Genomic DNA, 15,476 nt, shown 5'->3' with positions numbered 1-15,476 from the left:
AGACAATTGCATTAATATGCTGATGAATTTTCATGAGGAGTTTTTTTTTAAAAAAGCGAAGGGACACAGAAACATGGAGAACTGAACTGAAGATTGAAAAAATGAGAAGCTGAAATTGATAGATTGGTCCATTGCTGCTTGGGAGCAACGGCACTTGATGATGTTCTGTCACTCCCAGTGGGATATCGTATAGGAAAAAACATGGGTGACCTTGTATAAAAACAGGCGCATACAGTAGGCACGATTTGCATGGATTGTGCATGTGGAAATTTCTCCTCTCTGCTCTTTGTGTCTCAAGCATGAAGGGAGCTAAAGGTAGAGGCCTCCACCCAAAAACCACCCTGACCTCAAGGTTGTTTTCCTTCCTAGAAGCTGTATCCCAACTTCCTCCACTGTCTTCCTCTATCTTCTTATAGCTCCAGAAACAACTCCACCAGGTGAGGAGGAGAAGAGGCCCGAAGAAGCCGCAGGCCAAAGAGTTCAGCCCAGCCTTGGAGACGCCACAGTCTCTGAGGTCACCCCAGACTCTCTTCTCCTCTCCTGGAACATCCAGGAAGGTAGCTTTGACTCTTTCCTCATCCAGTACAAGGATGCTGCAGGGAAGCTCCAGGTGTTACCTGTGGACGGCACCATGCGCTCCCTCCACCTCTACAACCTCATGCCGTCGCAGAGATACAAATTCAGCATCTTCGGAGTCTCTGGCTCTAAGCGCCTTGGGCCTGTCTCGACTGATGCTGTCACAGGTCAGCAGAGGCTTCTTCGTAGCTCCCTGGATGCCTTTGACTTTGGCCACATTGACACTGCATCACAAAGGCTCCCCCTCTATGAGTTGTTGGTGTTTTAAATGACAGAGCTCCTGCATCCTTAACAGGTGCAGGGAAGGAATGTGAAAGGGAAACTTTTTCCCTAGGTTTGAAATAGAGCAAAGAGGGCAGAAGGGCACCTTGGTTTTCAAAACAACAGTCTTCAGAGAAGGGTCTCCAGGGTTTCCACATTCATTCATTCATTCATTCATTCATGCAAACAGTTTATATACCACTAAATAATAATTAACTATGCAATAAATTTGGTGCAATAATAATAACAACAACAATAATAATTTACTATTTATAACCGCACCCATCTGGCTGGGTTTCCCCAGCCACTCTGGGCGGCTTCCAACAAAGTATTAAAATACAGTGGTCTGTTAAATATTAAAAGCTTCCCTAAACAGGGCTGCCTTCAGATGTCTTCTAAAAGTCTGGTAGTTGTTCTTCTCTTTGACATCTGGTGGGAGGGCGTTCCATAGGACGGGTGCCACTACCGAGAAGGCCCTCTGCCTGGTTCCCTGTAACTTGGTTTCTCGCAGTGAGGGAACCCCCAGAAGGCCCTCGGCACTCAATAAGAATGAGTTAAAACTACAAAATGAGAGTCCATTAAAAAAAACCTTCAGCAGGCACTGGAATTTCAAGAGGGCTTGCTTGACATCAAGTGGAAGGGGGTTCCACTGATTTTGAGCCCGTAATACAGAATGCACAGCTCCCGGTGGATATGAGCCTTGCGTCCGGGCTGCAGGGGACCTCTAACGGTAACTCACCCAAAGGTCTCAGGGATTGGGCAGGAATATAGGGGATTAAGTGGTCCCTGAGGTTTCCTGGAACAAAGATGTTAAGGGAATTGTAAATTAATGCAAGAACATTGAATCTGGCTTGGTGGCATATGTGCAGCCAGTGGAAGCTCTTGAGTACCAAAGTTATTTGCCCATCAACTTTCTAGGTGCAGCATTTTGCAGCAGATGGAGCATTGACATGCTCTATTGTTGGAACTCTCAAGGAGATTTTGAAAAATAAACCAGAAAATTTAAAAGCTAGGATATTTAGCAGGATATGCACTGATCAGAAATGAGTCAGTGTGGTATCTCCAAAAACCTTTGCAGGCACAAGAAGTGTTGAAAGCTCTGATTGCTCACATCCACATCAAGAGAGCAAATCACAAATGTGCAATAAAAAGGGGTGTCTGGATGGGGCCCAGACCAAAGATAAGTTTCTATGGAACCCAAGCATACCTTTAAAATTACCGTATTTTTTCGTGTATAACACGACCTCCAATTCTAAACTTGCAAAAATTGGGAGAAATATAGTCTTATACATGGGAAAATACAATATTTGGCCCAATGCACAGTTATTAAAAGGGGCACCAATCACCCTACACCCACCCCCCAAATTATGGTTCAAATCCGTCTCCACTCACCAGCTTCCTCTCCTGATTTCAGTCCAGCAGGTTAACATTCTCCATTGTGTTTCTCCCTGTTGAGCTATCTTGACAATTCTTTTTTTTTAAAAAAAAATAATTAACAGCACTTTAGGCTTTCAGCTTGTGACAAGAACCTCTTCGTTTTCTGCTCCACACCCTTCTTTCCCCCTCTAGCCCCAGAACCAGCGCCGAGCGAGGAAACTCAGCCCAGGCTCGGAGATCTCTCTGTGTCCAAGACCACCAGCAACTCCGTCAGCCTCTCTTGGAGCGTCCCTACGGGCAACTTCGACTCTTTCCTTGTCCAGTACAAAGACAGAGAGGGCAAGCCCCAGGTGCTGCCCCTAAACGGTGATTCCCGTGACGTCACCGTCCCCAACCTGGCTCCTTCTCACCGATATAAGTTCAACCTTTATGGCATTTACGGACACAAGCGTCTCGGTCCCATTTCCACAGATGCTGTCACAGGTCAGATGGCACCTTCGCTGGGGGGGGAGGCAGGGGTCCTTGGTTTGGAAACTATGGTTCTCCACACACACACACACTTTCTTTCCTTAGCGGAATGGCGGCAGCTGCATTATGAGAAACGTAATTCAAAAAAGAAAGAAATCTGCCTCTCACATGAATTGTGACTTCAGCTCAACAAACTGTTCTTTCCTGCTAAATCCCTGTACTGTACTATTAACTGTATTTAAATCCCAGCCTTCCTTCAAGCAGCTCTAGACGGTCTGCACAGTTCCTCCTTCCTTGCTTTATCCTTCCAAGGTGGGCTAGGCTGAAAGATAAGGGATCAGGGACCTGAACTGGGTTCTCCTTGCTCCACAGCCTGGCAGTCCTAACTGCGCTCGCTCAGTCTCTTTTTCAGACCCCGTTCACTCAGAGAGCTGTTTAAAGTGAAGAGGGAAGAGGAAATACAGTGGTGCCCCGCAAGACGAATGCCTCACAATACAAAAAACTCGCTAGACGAAAGTTTTTTCCGTTCGCGATTTGCCTCGCAAGACGAATTTCCCCTATGGGCTTGCTTCACAAGACGAAAACGTCTCGCGACTTTTTTTCTTTGACTAAAAACAAAGACATGTTTTGTTTATAAAGTTAATTTATTTTCCCTTAAGTTTTTGAACTGCTCTTTACAGTATGTGTGACTTTAAAGAGCAGTTAATAAACTGTTGTACCAAATTTGGCTTTGTTTGGACTTTTTTTGACCATAGGAACGCATTAATTGATTTTCAATGCATTCCTATGGGATTTCGTGCTTCGCAAGACGAAAAATTCGCTAGACGACAAAAATTGCGGAACGAATTAATTTCGTCTTGCGGGGCACCACTGTACTGCCTGCTCTTGTCGGTGCCATTTGCCACGAGGTGAACTCCAAGCACCAGCCTGTCAGGAACCGGCTAGGCACGCTCTCTCAGGGGGCACAGCAACAAACGCCCGTTTAGACCAAAGGCCTTGGCTTTACTCCAGCTCCCCCACTTGAGTTCACAATGGGGTGTGTGAGTGGGAGACTCGCACAATGGAAAGCTCCCTCAAGATTCAATTCCTCCATGTAGAAAACTAATACGTCAGCTAGGCCCAAACCCTTGTCCCTGACACATGCCGGTTTACGGTGTGGAGATAATTTCTTTTCAGTCGCATGAGCCCTGCCTTGCCCCCACGGCCTGAGTAACTTGCAATGTGCACACATTTTACTTGTACACATTCAGCTTTACGTGCTTGGCAAAATAATAATAATAATAATAATAATTAAGGTGTCGGGGGGGAGACTTTGGCAATCTCACCTGCCCATGCACTTTGACTATATGCAATTTTGGGTTTAGGCGCTATCCCCAGAACGTAACCCTCATGTAAATGGAGAGTCATCTGCAGTGCTTTTTTTCTTTTAAAAAAATGTTTAGGGGTACTCTCATTTTCCTACTCATATTGAAATACTGCCACTCATTGAGACCAAACTTAGATTCACAAAATGTTCAGGGGTATGCATCCCCCGGCATCCCCCCAGAAAAAAAAACACTGGTCATCTGTATAGCGTCCATGATGGCTTCAGTGGCAATTAGGCCTCAGTCTGTGCTACAAAGGATCTCCCACATGCAGACACCTCGGGTCCTCACTGTGCTTTTAAACCCTGATAAAGCATAATCCCCAGATTCCCACATTTCATTAAAGAGAGAGAATTCTACAAGCATGAGACATGAGGCAAAATCCTAATTTTTTGTGTGAGAAGTAAGCCTGCTCCCCTTCTAACTTTCCCCACCCTCCTGCCACTAGAATCATTCCTGTAGATGCCCTTGATTGGCTCCAGGCTCTTCCCAGCTCTGCATGGTTTCTTAGCATTGCTCGGAGAAAGGAGAAAGCGTTGCTGCTCCTTTCTCCTGCCCATCTTGCTTGACTTTTGGGAACTGGCCACAACTTGATCCCCCAATCTCCTGTTTCCCCTCCCTCCTTGGTCAAGCGCCTCAGCCCCTAGGGGCACTCTGAGAAAGACCCAACTCCTCAGTGTTGTCCTCCTGAGAGGCCCTGATGGCGCATGAGGGGATGTTAACCCTTCAAGGCGTCACGCTTCTCTGTAAAGAAATACGTATCCCTGAACTGCTTTCCCTGTTCGTGTTACCATATTTGGGCCTGTTCCATCACTTCCCAGTATGTCCCAATTCATGGCAGTGAGTATTGGAGGCCAACTACCAATGTGGGAATATCTCCTTGTTTGAACAATAACTGCCACTGCTCAAATTACGAGGAGAATTGCAGAGGGCTTTAAAGACCTCTGGCCTTCTCCAAAGTTTCAACCAAATCACGCACAGGCACTCAATAGCCTTCTTTTTTATTAAAAAAAACCCCAGCTCTTGTAATGGCAAAAGTAACAATTTGGGTCTCACAGCTGGGTCACAGTCCACCCTAAGGTGAGCCATGTCAGCAGCAATGTTTGGGGTGGACTTCATTATCATTACGATGTTACCAAGCTGAAGTCAGTTGAAACGTGTGGCTTTGTTTTTGAAAAACAACAACATTGACAAACAGATGTACTTTGTCACTGGCCTTCAACAGGTGGGTCAGGGCCACTTTCAGGCTGAAGCCTAATCCAAAGTAAGTTGCAATAGCAGCACTACCGCCATGTAGCAAAAGAATATTAAGAAATGGTCCCCAAGTGCATGCGTGTCTTAAAAGTGAGTCCCAGGTCTGAAAAGATTGAAGGCTGCTGTGCTATATAATAACTGTAACCTCTCTTTTCGGTTTCTTTCAGCTGTTTCTTTGTTCTTTATATCTGTGTTAAATGACAAAATTTGCCAGTAGCTGCTCTCTGCAGCTTCACTGTTAAAATATTTTTAATCTGGCATCTCCTATCTCATGTCTCTGTTCCAGGCACCCAGCCTGGGGCCCTCACTCAGCTGAAGTTTGGAGAATTGTCAGCCCATGACATCACCCCAGAATCAGTCCTCCTCTCCTGGACCGTGGAGACTGGGAATTTCGACTCTTTTATCATCCAGTACCGGGATGCGGATGGCAATCCCCACGCTTTGCCCGTGGATGGTGGCATGCGCTCGCTGCGGCTTCATGATCTGGTCCCCTCCCACAAATACAGGTTCAACCTCTACGGCGTCTCTGGCCGCAAACGTCTCGGGCCCATCTCTACAGAGGCCACCACAGGTCAGCCCTGGTGGTTCAGTGGCCACCTAGCAACCATTTCTCTCATTTCTCTTTTCATTCTAGGTCTCTCTCGCACACAAATCGCTCTCCCCTCTCCCCAGTAGCACGTCTTGAGAGATGTGGGCTTTGCTGATGCTTTTCTGTTTCGGATTTCAGCTTGCCACTGGGAAAGACATAACAACAGTAGACCCATCTACTATGGCATTGTTGGCAAAGTTACTTAAATAACGCAGTCGGAGCCCAGAGAGAAAAGTCTTGATAACGGTTTACTGACAAAAAAGAATGAAAAGAGTGTGCCATTTGATAAAAAAAGAACAGCAAAGCTTTGCCTTTCTTACGTAGTTCTAGCCTTGCGCACAACACAGAGACATTCAACCAAACATACAGAATAAAACTCCCTAAGAAATACACAGCAGTAAGAGCATGCGCTACCTCAGTGAGGATCATGCCACTGTGCTTGGTTGCTAAGCAACACCTACCCACATGACCCACTTGGCTAGTTGACGTCAACCCTAACAAAATTAACTCCTGCTCTTGCACTTCCCAGCAGGCATCATGCCTTTCTGCGCTCACAGAAAAGGACCCCCTTAATTTAACCCTATACCATTGCTGTTACTTTCTCAGTCCATATATTAATTTTTTATTTCTGCCATTCCCACAGCTCTGTTTCCTGACCTCCAGAAATTCAGCTGCCCACTCCTCACTTCCCGGCCAAACAGTCATTTTTTATATTAAAAAAAAATCCCCTTACATTTCACATATAAAAATGACATATTTGATTTTCCTTTCCCCTCCCCCCCCCAATTTCTCATATTCTCATATGAGAACGGGTGTGTATGTGTTTACAAATACGTCGTTTTTATCTTTAAAATGTTGGAGGAATTATTATTTTTTAATGACCTAACTGAACTGCCTTACTTTTATGTGTTAGGATGCTTAGACAAAGGGTAGACTGTGGCACAAGGTTTTAAGAGAAGAGGTAAAGGGACTCCTGACCGTTACGTCCAGTCGCGAACGACTCTGGGGTTGCAGCGCTCACCTCGTTTTACTGGCCGAGGGAGCCGGCGTACAGCTTCCGGGTCATGTGGCCAGCATGACTAAGCTGCTTCTGGCGAACCAGAGCAGCGCACGGAAATGCTGTTTACCTTCCCACCAGAGCGGTACCTATTTATCTACTTGCACTTTGATGTGCTTTCGAACTGCTAGGTTGGCAGGAGCAGGGACCGAGCAACGGGAGCTCACCCCGTCGTGGGGATTCTAACTGCCAACCTTCTGATCAGCAAGTCCTAGGCTCTGTGGTTTAGACCACAGCACCACCCGTGTCCCTTTTATGCTATACCTTAGGGTTGCCATATTTCAAGAAGTGAAAAATCCAGACACAAAAGTTAGGCTCTAGCCGAGAAATTCTGGACATATGGCAGCCCTGCTATACCTGTTGTATTCTAAGCCCCAGGATCACTGCTTCCGTTACCTTATATACATTTCTGCACAACAAGGACACTACTCCCCCTGGTGCCTGATGTATAAATTAACTCTGCAATGTTCCTGCATTGATTTTAAAGGAAAATGAGTAGTGGTTCTGCTGGTTAATGACACAATTTAACCCAGGATTTTGTGGGTGTGGGGAGACCTTAGATGCATTTTAAATATATGGTGTGGATTGTGACCTGAGAAATGTATTTATGCTACTGTTTCTTCTGGAGTTTTCCCAATGGACCAGGCATGAGTGCCAGGAATTTTTGCCACTGCCGATTAACATGGCTGTTCCTTTTTAGATAAAAGATAACGTGGAGGTGAAATAAAGGCTTTTATCAAAGCCCCGTCGGTTCAAGCTTCTGCCTCTCTCTTTCCTATCCCTAGCCGCTTCAGAACAGCCAGCCCCTCCGAAGCCAAGTCTGGGGGAGCTCTCAGCCTCCGACATCACCAGCACAATTGTTCGTCTGTCTTGGAATGTCCAGTCCGGGGATTTTGACTCTTTCATCATTCAGTACCGAGATGCAGAGGGAAAGCCTCAGGCACTGCCTGTGGACAAAGACTCCCGCGATGTCATAGTCTCCGGCTTGTTGCCCTCCCGTAAATATAAGTTCAACCTATTTGGCATCTCTGGACGGAAGCGTCTTGGACCCATTTCCACTGAAGCAGTCACAGGTCAGGGACCCAGAATTCCTGGGGAGGGTATAACACCCCCTCTTTCTTCCCCCCTGGTTTTATTCATTTAATTTTACCCTCCTTTGAGACTCTTTCACTCCTGCATTCCCAGTGCCTATGCATATCTACAGTATAGCTATATAAATATAGTGTAGATGTCTCTTGATGTGTATATCTTGTATCCTGCAGTTCTCACCTCTGTACCAGTTATGGATGATGAGCAGATCTGCAAAGTTGTTCTTATATTGCACATCTTACCTGCAGTTTTTATAATTTCCCATACTTTACTCCAACTCTGCTATCTTGTTTGAAAAACAGGGCTATATTGGGGCTGAATCTACTTGTGCCGTTGCCGTACTCCATAGCTGCAGAACATGATATTTATTCCATACTTGTAATAAATTGATTTTTACTTTGGCAGAACCTAAACTTTGGAACTTCCTGCCTTTAGACATCAGGCAGGCACCTTCACTGCACCCTTTTCAGCACTTGGGTGAAACATGTAAACATTTTGCTTAGGCATACCTATCCAGCATATGGAATGCTGGCATGTGTTTTTATCATTTTGCTTACTGTTTATTAGAATTCACTTTTTAATGCTTTTAAATGCATTTTAAACTATCTTAGATTGATAATCTTAATGTTTTAGTTTATTTATTTTTTGTAAACCGCTTAGTGGTGGTTTTATTACAGTCGTACCTTGAAAGTCGAACGGAATCTATTCTGGAAGTCCGTTCAACTTCCAAAATGTTCGGAAACCAAAGCACAGCTTCCGATTGGCTGCAGGAACCTCCTGCAGCCAATCGGAAGCCACGGAAGCCCTGTTGGACATCCGGGTTCCAAAGAACGTTCGCAAAACGGAACACTCACTTCCGGGTTTGCGGCATTCAAGAGCCAAAACGTCCAAGTTTGGGATCCAAGGTACAAATCAAACATTACATAAATGTTGTGAAATAAATAAATTGGGGGCTAGCGCCCGCCTTACATAACAGAACAAGATGATTCAGATTCATTTTTGCTGCTCTTCTTGTTTGTTCTAGCTCCAATGGTGAAAACAGAGGTCCAGCCCACACTGGGCGATCTTTCCATTTCCGAGGTTACTCAGGACACTGTCCGCCTCTCATGGACCATCTCTGCTGGGAAATTCGACTCCTTCCTCATCCAGTACAAGGACACTGAAGGAAAGCTCCAGGCGGTACCCGTTGATGCTGATTCCCGCACAGTCGTCATCAAGGACCTGACCACTTCCCACCGATACAAGTTCAACCTCTATGGCATCTCTGGCAGGAAACGGCATGGGCCCATCTCTATAGATGCTGTCACAGGTAACGTGGTTGTTAGAAGTGAGCCAGCAATAAACCACACAGAGAAAGTGAACTCCTTATTAAAAGAAACAGGTTCTGTTTAGGAGTACCTAATGAGTACTCTTCAATTCTTCTTCAGTAGGTCTTGCCCCTGTGATGTACTTGCAGAGTCTGAAGGTCCCTGCCTTCCCACTGCTGCCTAAATCTTCTCCTTGCCCAGATCCTTCCCAAGCAATCTGAGACTCCACTGGTGTGTCTGCCTTTGCTCCTCCTGCTTCATGTCTCACCTGGTCCTGGGAGACCAGCGGGGAAGGGAGCTTGCCGCAGCAGGAGGGGAAGACCCCCTGGATTCTTCCCCAGCCTGACTCATCTCTGCCTCTTGGTCTCCCTGCTCTCCTGCTTCTGGGTCTGATTCTGATTCTGGACTTCTCTCTGGCACAGGCTCTCCCTGCTCACTAAGTCCTGTTGCCTCTTCAGCTTCTGACACCTCCTCCTCCTCCCAGTCTGCTCCCTTTTCTCCCTCTGACCACTCCTGGGTCCCACCACCACTCTGAGCTTTCTTTTCTTGAGGGTTCCGCAAGAACCCTCTCCCACTATTTCTCCCACTATTTCTTTGGGTCCAACCAGTCCATGACAATGGTCTGAATTGCTGCTGTGTCATTGCATCTTCCTTTCCAAAACCACCTATAGGTCTTTCTTCCTGTCACTTTCATATTTGTATCCTTTCCCTCTACTCCATAGCCTCTCTTCTTCTTTTGTCCTTCCCATTTCACCACTTCTTCTTAGAACAAAAGAAGTCATAGAATCATAGAATCATAGAGTTGGAATAGACCACAAGGGCCATCGAGTTCAACCCCCTGCCAAGCAGGAAACACCATCAGAGCACTCCTGACATATGGTTGTCAAGCCTCTGCTTAAAGACCTCCAAAGTAGGAGACTCCACCACATTCCTTGGCAGCAAATTCCACTGTCGAACAGCTCTTACTGTCAGGAAGTTCTTCCTAATGTTTAGGTGGAATCTTCTTTCTTGTAGTTTGGATCCATTGCTCCGTGTCCACTTCTCTGGAGCAGCAGAAAACAACCTTTCTCCCTCCTCCATGTGACATGAGAAGTGCTCTGTTGGATCAAGACTAAAGCACCATCCTGTTTCCCACAGTGGCAAACCAGATGCCCCAGGGATGTCCACAAGCAGGGCGTGAAGGCAATCTTGCTCTTTCTCCCCAGTGACTGATATTCAGAGGCATAGTGCCTCTGAACATGGAGGATCCATTAAGCTAGGGATAGCGAACTTGGGGCTTTCCAGATGTCATTGGACTCCAAGTCTCATCCCTCAGCCAAGCTTCTCCAGCCAAGCAGTGTGTTCAAAAATGCAGATACTAGGGTGAAGTGTGCATAAAAACTGATATATTGGTGAAAATAGAGTGCAAAATGCATATATTGGTGAAAATAGCATGCAAAAAATGCACATATTGGTTAAAATAACATGCAAAAAAATGTGTTGTATTAGTGGAAATTGCCTTGTAAAAATGTGTATCTTAGGTGAAACTGCATGCAAAAATGTACCTATAAGGATAAATTCACTCTAAAATGCTCATGGATTATAATGGAGAATATTTTTAAAAAAAAAAACAAATCTCAACCCAATATGGAATTGTGGAGAACCGAACTTTGGAAGAATGAGAAACTGGGTGAAACTGAAAACGGCAGGTTCTCTTAGAGGGCCTTTCCTGAACGTAAAGGGGGCGAGGCAATTGTCCCCCAAATAATCACGTTCTACATGCAAGCATCTACTCTACCACTGCCTCATTAGCCTTTCCCAAAAATTCTCCAAGCCTAGAGAGGGAAGAGATTTTCCTGCTGGGACCTCTTCCACTCCCTGCCCCTCTAAGCCAGCCAGCCTCGCTGTACATGTGCTCAGTCAGCAGAGTGAGGAGATCCGAGTATAGATCCAGCTCCGTTTCCTTGGCTTAAAAAAACACGAGAACTGGCTCGGAGCAACAGCCCGTGCTCGTCAAAGGAGCAGGACGCAGGCAAAAGGCAGAAATGTGTGGAGAGATTAATGGCGCAAGTCAGGCCACTTACTAATGAGCTGACAGAGGCCGACACTTACGTTCGGTGTTTACGCAAAGGGTAGGGGGAATGTGCTGGCGTGTGCAGCATGCAAGCATGTCTGAAAAATGAGGCCAGGGCCTTGTGGCGCTGACGTCTCTTTGTCAAGGCCGGTCCTGTTGCAGAGAAGATGGATGGAGCCGGGGGTAAGAGGCACAGCTGGAGGATCAGCCACAGGCAAGGCCGAGGAACAACTTAGACACGTGGCACCAGCAATTTGAACCTTGCCCTTATCACATCTAGCTAAAAGTGTGCGTTCTGAAGAGTACATAAGAAGATAAGAATCTCCGCAGATTATCAGGCTGATCCTGATTGTCAGGCTGATAGTCCAGCACACTGTTCTCACAGTGGCCACCACATGCCTGTAGGAAGCCCACAAACAGAGAACAAGATGTCTCTCCCCTCCCGTGGCTTCCAGCAAGTGCTTTCTTTCTTTTCTTTCCTTAATATTTCAGCGTTCAGCTTCGTTGGATGTTCCAGTGAGTTCTAGTTGGGGGCCGGATTCAGACCTTTAGAGGCCCTAAGCACTTAAAAGATTTTGGTGGCCCCATATATAGCTAATTCAAAATACGAACGAGAATAAACCGCAAAATATTTTTTTCCGTTTTTGAAATGAAATGAAACCTACAGTAAGATGGAAAACGATGTTTATTTTTGAATACTTCCACTTTATATCTGAAAAAAGTTCTCCTACTTTTTCTCATGGCGGTCTTTGATCAGATCCTCAAAACTAGTCTTACATAACACATCTGCTTCTGTACTTAGCAGAGATAAGACACCCGGCATGCCTTGCTGCATAGTTGTTCTGCATGGATTTTTAATATATTTCAGCTGAGGAATAATAATAATAAGAATAATAAGAATAATAAGAATAATTTATTTTTATACCCCGCCCATCTGGCTGAGTTTCCCCTGCCACTCTGGGCGGCTCTCAAACGAGTGTTAAAAACAATACAGCATTAAATGTTAAAAACTTCCCTAAACAGGGCTGCCTTGAGATGTCTTTTAAAGATAGGATAGCTGCTTATTTCCTTCACATCTGAAGGGAGGGCGTTCCACAGGGCAGGTGTCACTACCGAGAAGGCTCTCTGCCTGGTTCCCTGTAATCTTACTTCTAGCAGTGAGGGAACCACCAGAAAATGAACATTTTGTGACCATTAATGTTAAAAATCCAGCAATGGAAAATAACTGTGGTGCCCCCCGTTCCCTTGATGCCCTAAGCATGTTCTTATTTTGCTTAATTGTTAATCCAGCTCTGGTTCTTGTCTGAAAAGGGCCACAAGAGGGTGAGGGATCTTCCCAACCAAATTGGCCCCCTTCCTAACAAGCCCCACCATGGAATTCACCATTTTCAGTCTTGGCACATCCTGAGATCATATAGTCATAAAGCTGCCCACTACAACCCCAAGATCTCTTTTCTGATTAGTCACCCCCCTCCAGTTCAATTCTGTGAATTTAGGGTGATGGTGATAATGATGATTTTGGGGTGTGATGTTCATCACTGTACAGTGGTACCTCGGGTTACAGACGCTTCAGGTTACATAGGCTTCAGGTTACAGACTTCGCTAACCCAGAAATAGTACCTCGGGTTAAGAACTTTGCTTCAGAATGAGGACAGAAATCGCACGGCAGCAGTGGGAGGCCCCATTAGCTAAAGTGGTATCTCAGGTTAAGAACAGTTTCAGGTTAAGAACGGACCTCCGGAACGAATTAAGTTCTTAACTCGAGGTACCACTGTATACTTAATCTGAAATTCATCTGTCATTTTGTTGCCTGTTCACTCATCTCTATTCTTTATCCCACAGCTTTCCCAGAGGCCAGCAAACGGGCCTTCCTTGAAAACTTGGTTGTCTCTGAGGTGACACCCACTACGCTGCAGCTCACATGGGAAGCTCCCGAGGGAGAGTTTGATTTCTTTTCGGTCCAGCGCAAGATCTCTGTTCCGGATAGTGAAATGAGTCCCACACCGACCAAGAAAATCAACGTGACTGGGGATGAACGCTCTGTCGTGTTTCGGGGCCTTTCGCCGAACACCGAGTACAGCCTTACCGTCTATGGCATCCAGGACGGGTCAGAAGCTGCCAGCATCAACACAGTGGCAACGACAAGTGGGACAGGTAAGAAGGCCACACGTGTTACCTCGCTGCCCAGAAAAGCAGGAGGGGAAAATCTTAATCTCCTGAAGTCTGTCGGCTGAATTACGCTTACTTGCATGCATGGGTAAGTGCTGGGTGAAGGAAATCCGAATCTGCCATTTACTTGTGCTGCCATTTACTTGTGAGACTTGCCCCACAGCTATTGGTTGAGATTCCATGATGTCATGGAATGTTTGTTGTAAGAAACAATCTCTAGCTACTGAACAGATTTGTTGATGCAGCTCATGTGAGAAAAGCAGAAGGCCAGTTAAGGGGGGGGAGGGAAACCCACACCATGTCCTGCTGGACCCACAAGAGGCCTGCTGTTGCTGGGCAGAAATGGAATGAAGAAATGGGGAAGACTGAAGAGGCAGAGAGCCTATGAGATTGGTTTTGTGGGAGAATAAAGGATAAAGGCTGAGAGCTTTTGGCATGAAGTTAGGAGAGGGAAAGAAAGCTGTCTTCACTGCTGCTGCCAGTTTCGCAAGCGAGACATGTTGGCACCGGTAAAAGTGGCAATGCAAGCTGTTTCCAGCAGCCACCATTCACTGCCCCCCCTTCAATAATCTGTTAGCAGCTCTACATGATGATGTAGCATTTGTCCCAAGGGGCTACCGGGGGGGGGGAGGTAGAGCATGGTGGCTACAAGGAAACATTTGCATCACCACTGCTAACCCTCTTCCACCCTTCATTTTAACCCATTTTCTTGGAGTGCTGAAATGCCCTCATTCTTCTACCCACATATGAAGCGTCAAAAATGAGAGGGACGTTTTAGAAAACCTACGTATCCCTCATTTGCTCTGCAAACATAGAATTATTTTTACTTCTTTTGTTCAATAATGCATTAAAAAAAAGGAAGGATTTCCATCACACACGCACTTTCACCCCTGAGCACAACACAGCCAGCTGCAACCACCAAACTGTACGAGTTAACCTAGGCTAAGAGGGCCATGGGGGAGGGGGCGCAGAAGCGGTTATCTCGAAGGGTCCAAGCTGATCTTTTAGGAGGCAGCGAGAAGCAGCCCCAACAGCTGCAGCCCTGGCTTAGCTCGCAGGGTTCGGCTGGCGTCCAGCTGTGGTTTCCTTTGTGAGACCCAAGGAATTAATCTTTGGCGTTTCTCTGTTTCCTTTGCGGTCAGCCAAACTGGCCACAGTTAATCCCAGGAGAAAGGGAGGAGGATTTCAAGTGGGGGGGGGAGAGCGAGCAACAAAGAGGCAGGTGCCAAAGCGTGGGTATTGTTTTGGATGCCGAGGGCCAAACGATGCGTTATGTTGGAGTCATGCAACTGGAACCCCCTATGTAATTTTATTCTCCAAAAAAGCAGGCTATTGGGCTCAGGGCCACTCCATGGGGAGAGCAGGGGCGGCGGATCCAGCCCTGTGTCCCCTGTGGTGCTGCTGCAGCAGCAGAAATCCAAATCCATCTCCTCTCTCCCACTCCAAACTTTTTTTAAAGGAAGAACATGACATTAGGAGCTCCAACGATGCAGCTCCGAGCTCTCGTGCATGCAACAAAACAATCTGTTCCCTTTTCTCTTTCCCCTTCCAGAGCTGGATAGCCCCCGGGACCTGCTCTTCAATGACATCCGCGAGACCTCCGTGGTGGCGAACTGGAGGTCACCGTCATCTCGTGTTGATGGTTATAAAGTTTCCTTCCAGCCCTCAGATGGAGGTGAGGACTTGTATCCTGTCTCCTGTGGGGTAGATGGGGTGGCAAAAGGGACGCGAGGGGCGCTGTGGTCTAAACCACAGAGCCTCTTGGACTAGCCGATTGGAAGGTTTGTGGTTTGAATCCCCGCGACGCTCTGTCCCAGCTTCCGCCAACCCAGCAGTTCAAAAGCACACCAGTGCAAGTAGATAAATAGGTACCGCTGTGGCAGGAAGGTAAAGGCTTTTCCGTGTGCTCTGG

General features: G+C 46.4%; 1 protein-coding gene across 22 annotated transcripts in view; it reads left to right on the top strand.

Moving 5' to 3' along the window:
* The window catches only part of TNXB (tenascin XB), a 124,720-nt gene that overhangs the window by 97,454 nt on the left and 11,790 nt on the right, over positions 1-15,476 (top strand). For 18 of the 22 annotated variants that reach the window (XM_082206860.1, XM_082206859.1, XM_082206858.1 and 15 more), the window contains 7 exons: positions 417-743; positions 2,407-2,697; positions 5,587-5,871; positions 7,732-8,019; positions 9,060-9,344; positions 13,238-13,549; positions 15,117-15,239. In XM_082206860.1, the coding sequence (XP_082062986.1) occupies positions 417-743; positions 2,407-2,697; positions 5,587-5,871; positions 7,732-8,019; positions 9,060-9,344; positions 13,238-13,549; positions 15,117-15,239 (1,911 nt within the window). The remainder of the gene's footprint in view (positions 1-416; positions 744-2,406; positions 2,698-5,586; positions 5,872-7,731; positions 8,020-9,059; positions 9,345-13,237; positions 13,550-15,116; positions 15,240-15,476) is intronic. The other 4 variants (XM_082206849.1, XM_082206854.1, XM_082206855.1 and 1 more) reach the window with 2 other exon arrangements.

The sequence above is a fragment of the Podarcis vaucheri genome (genome assembly GCF_965113315.1).
Source record: "Podarcis vaucheri genome assembly, chromosome: 2".
NCBI classification, from domain to species: Eukaryota; Metazoa; Chordata; class Lepidosauria; order Squamata; family Lacertidae; genus Podarcis; species Podarcis vaucheri.
This window is presented reverse-complemented; position numbering and strand designations above follow the sequence as displayed.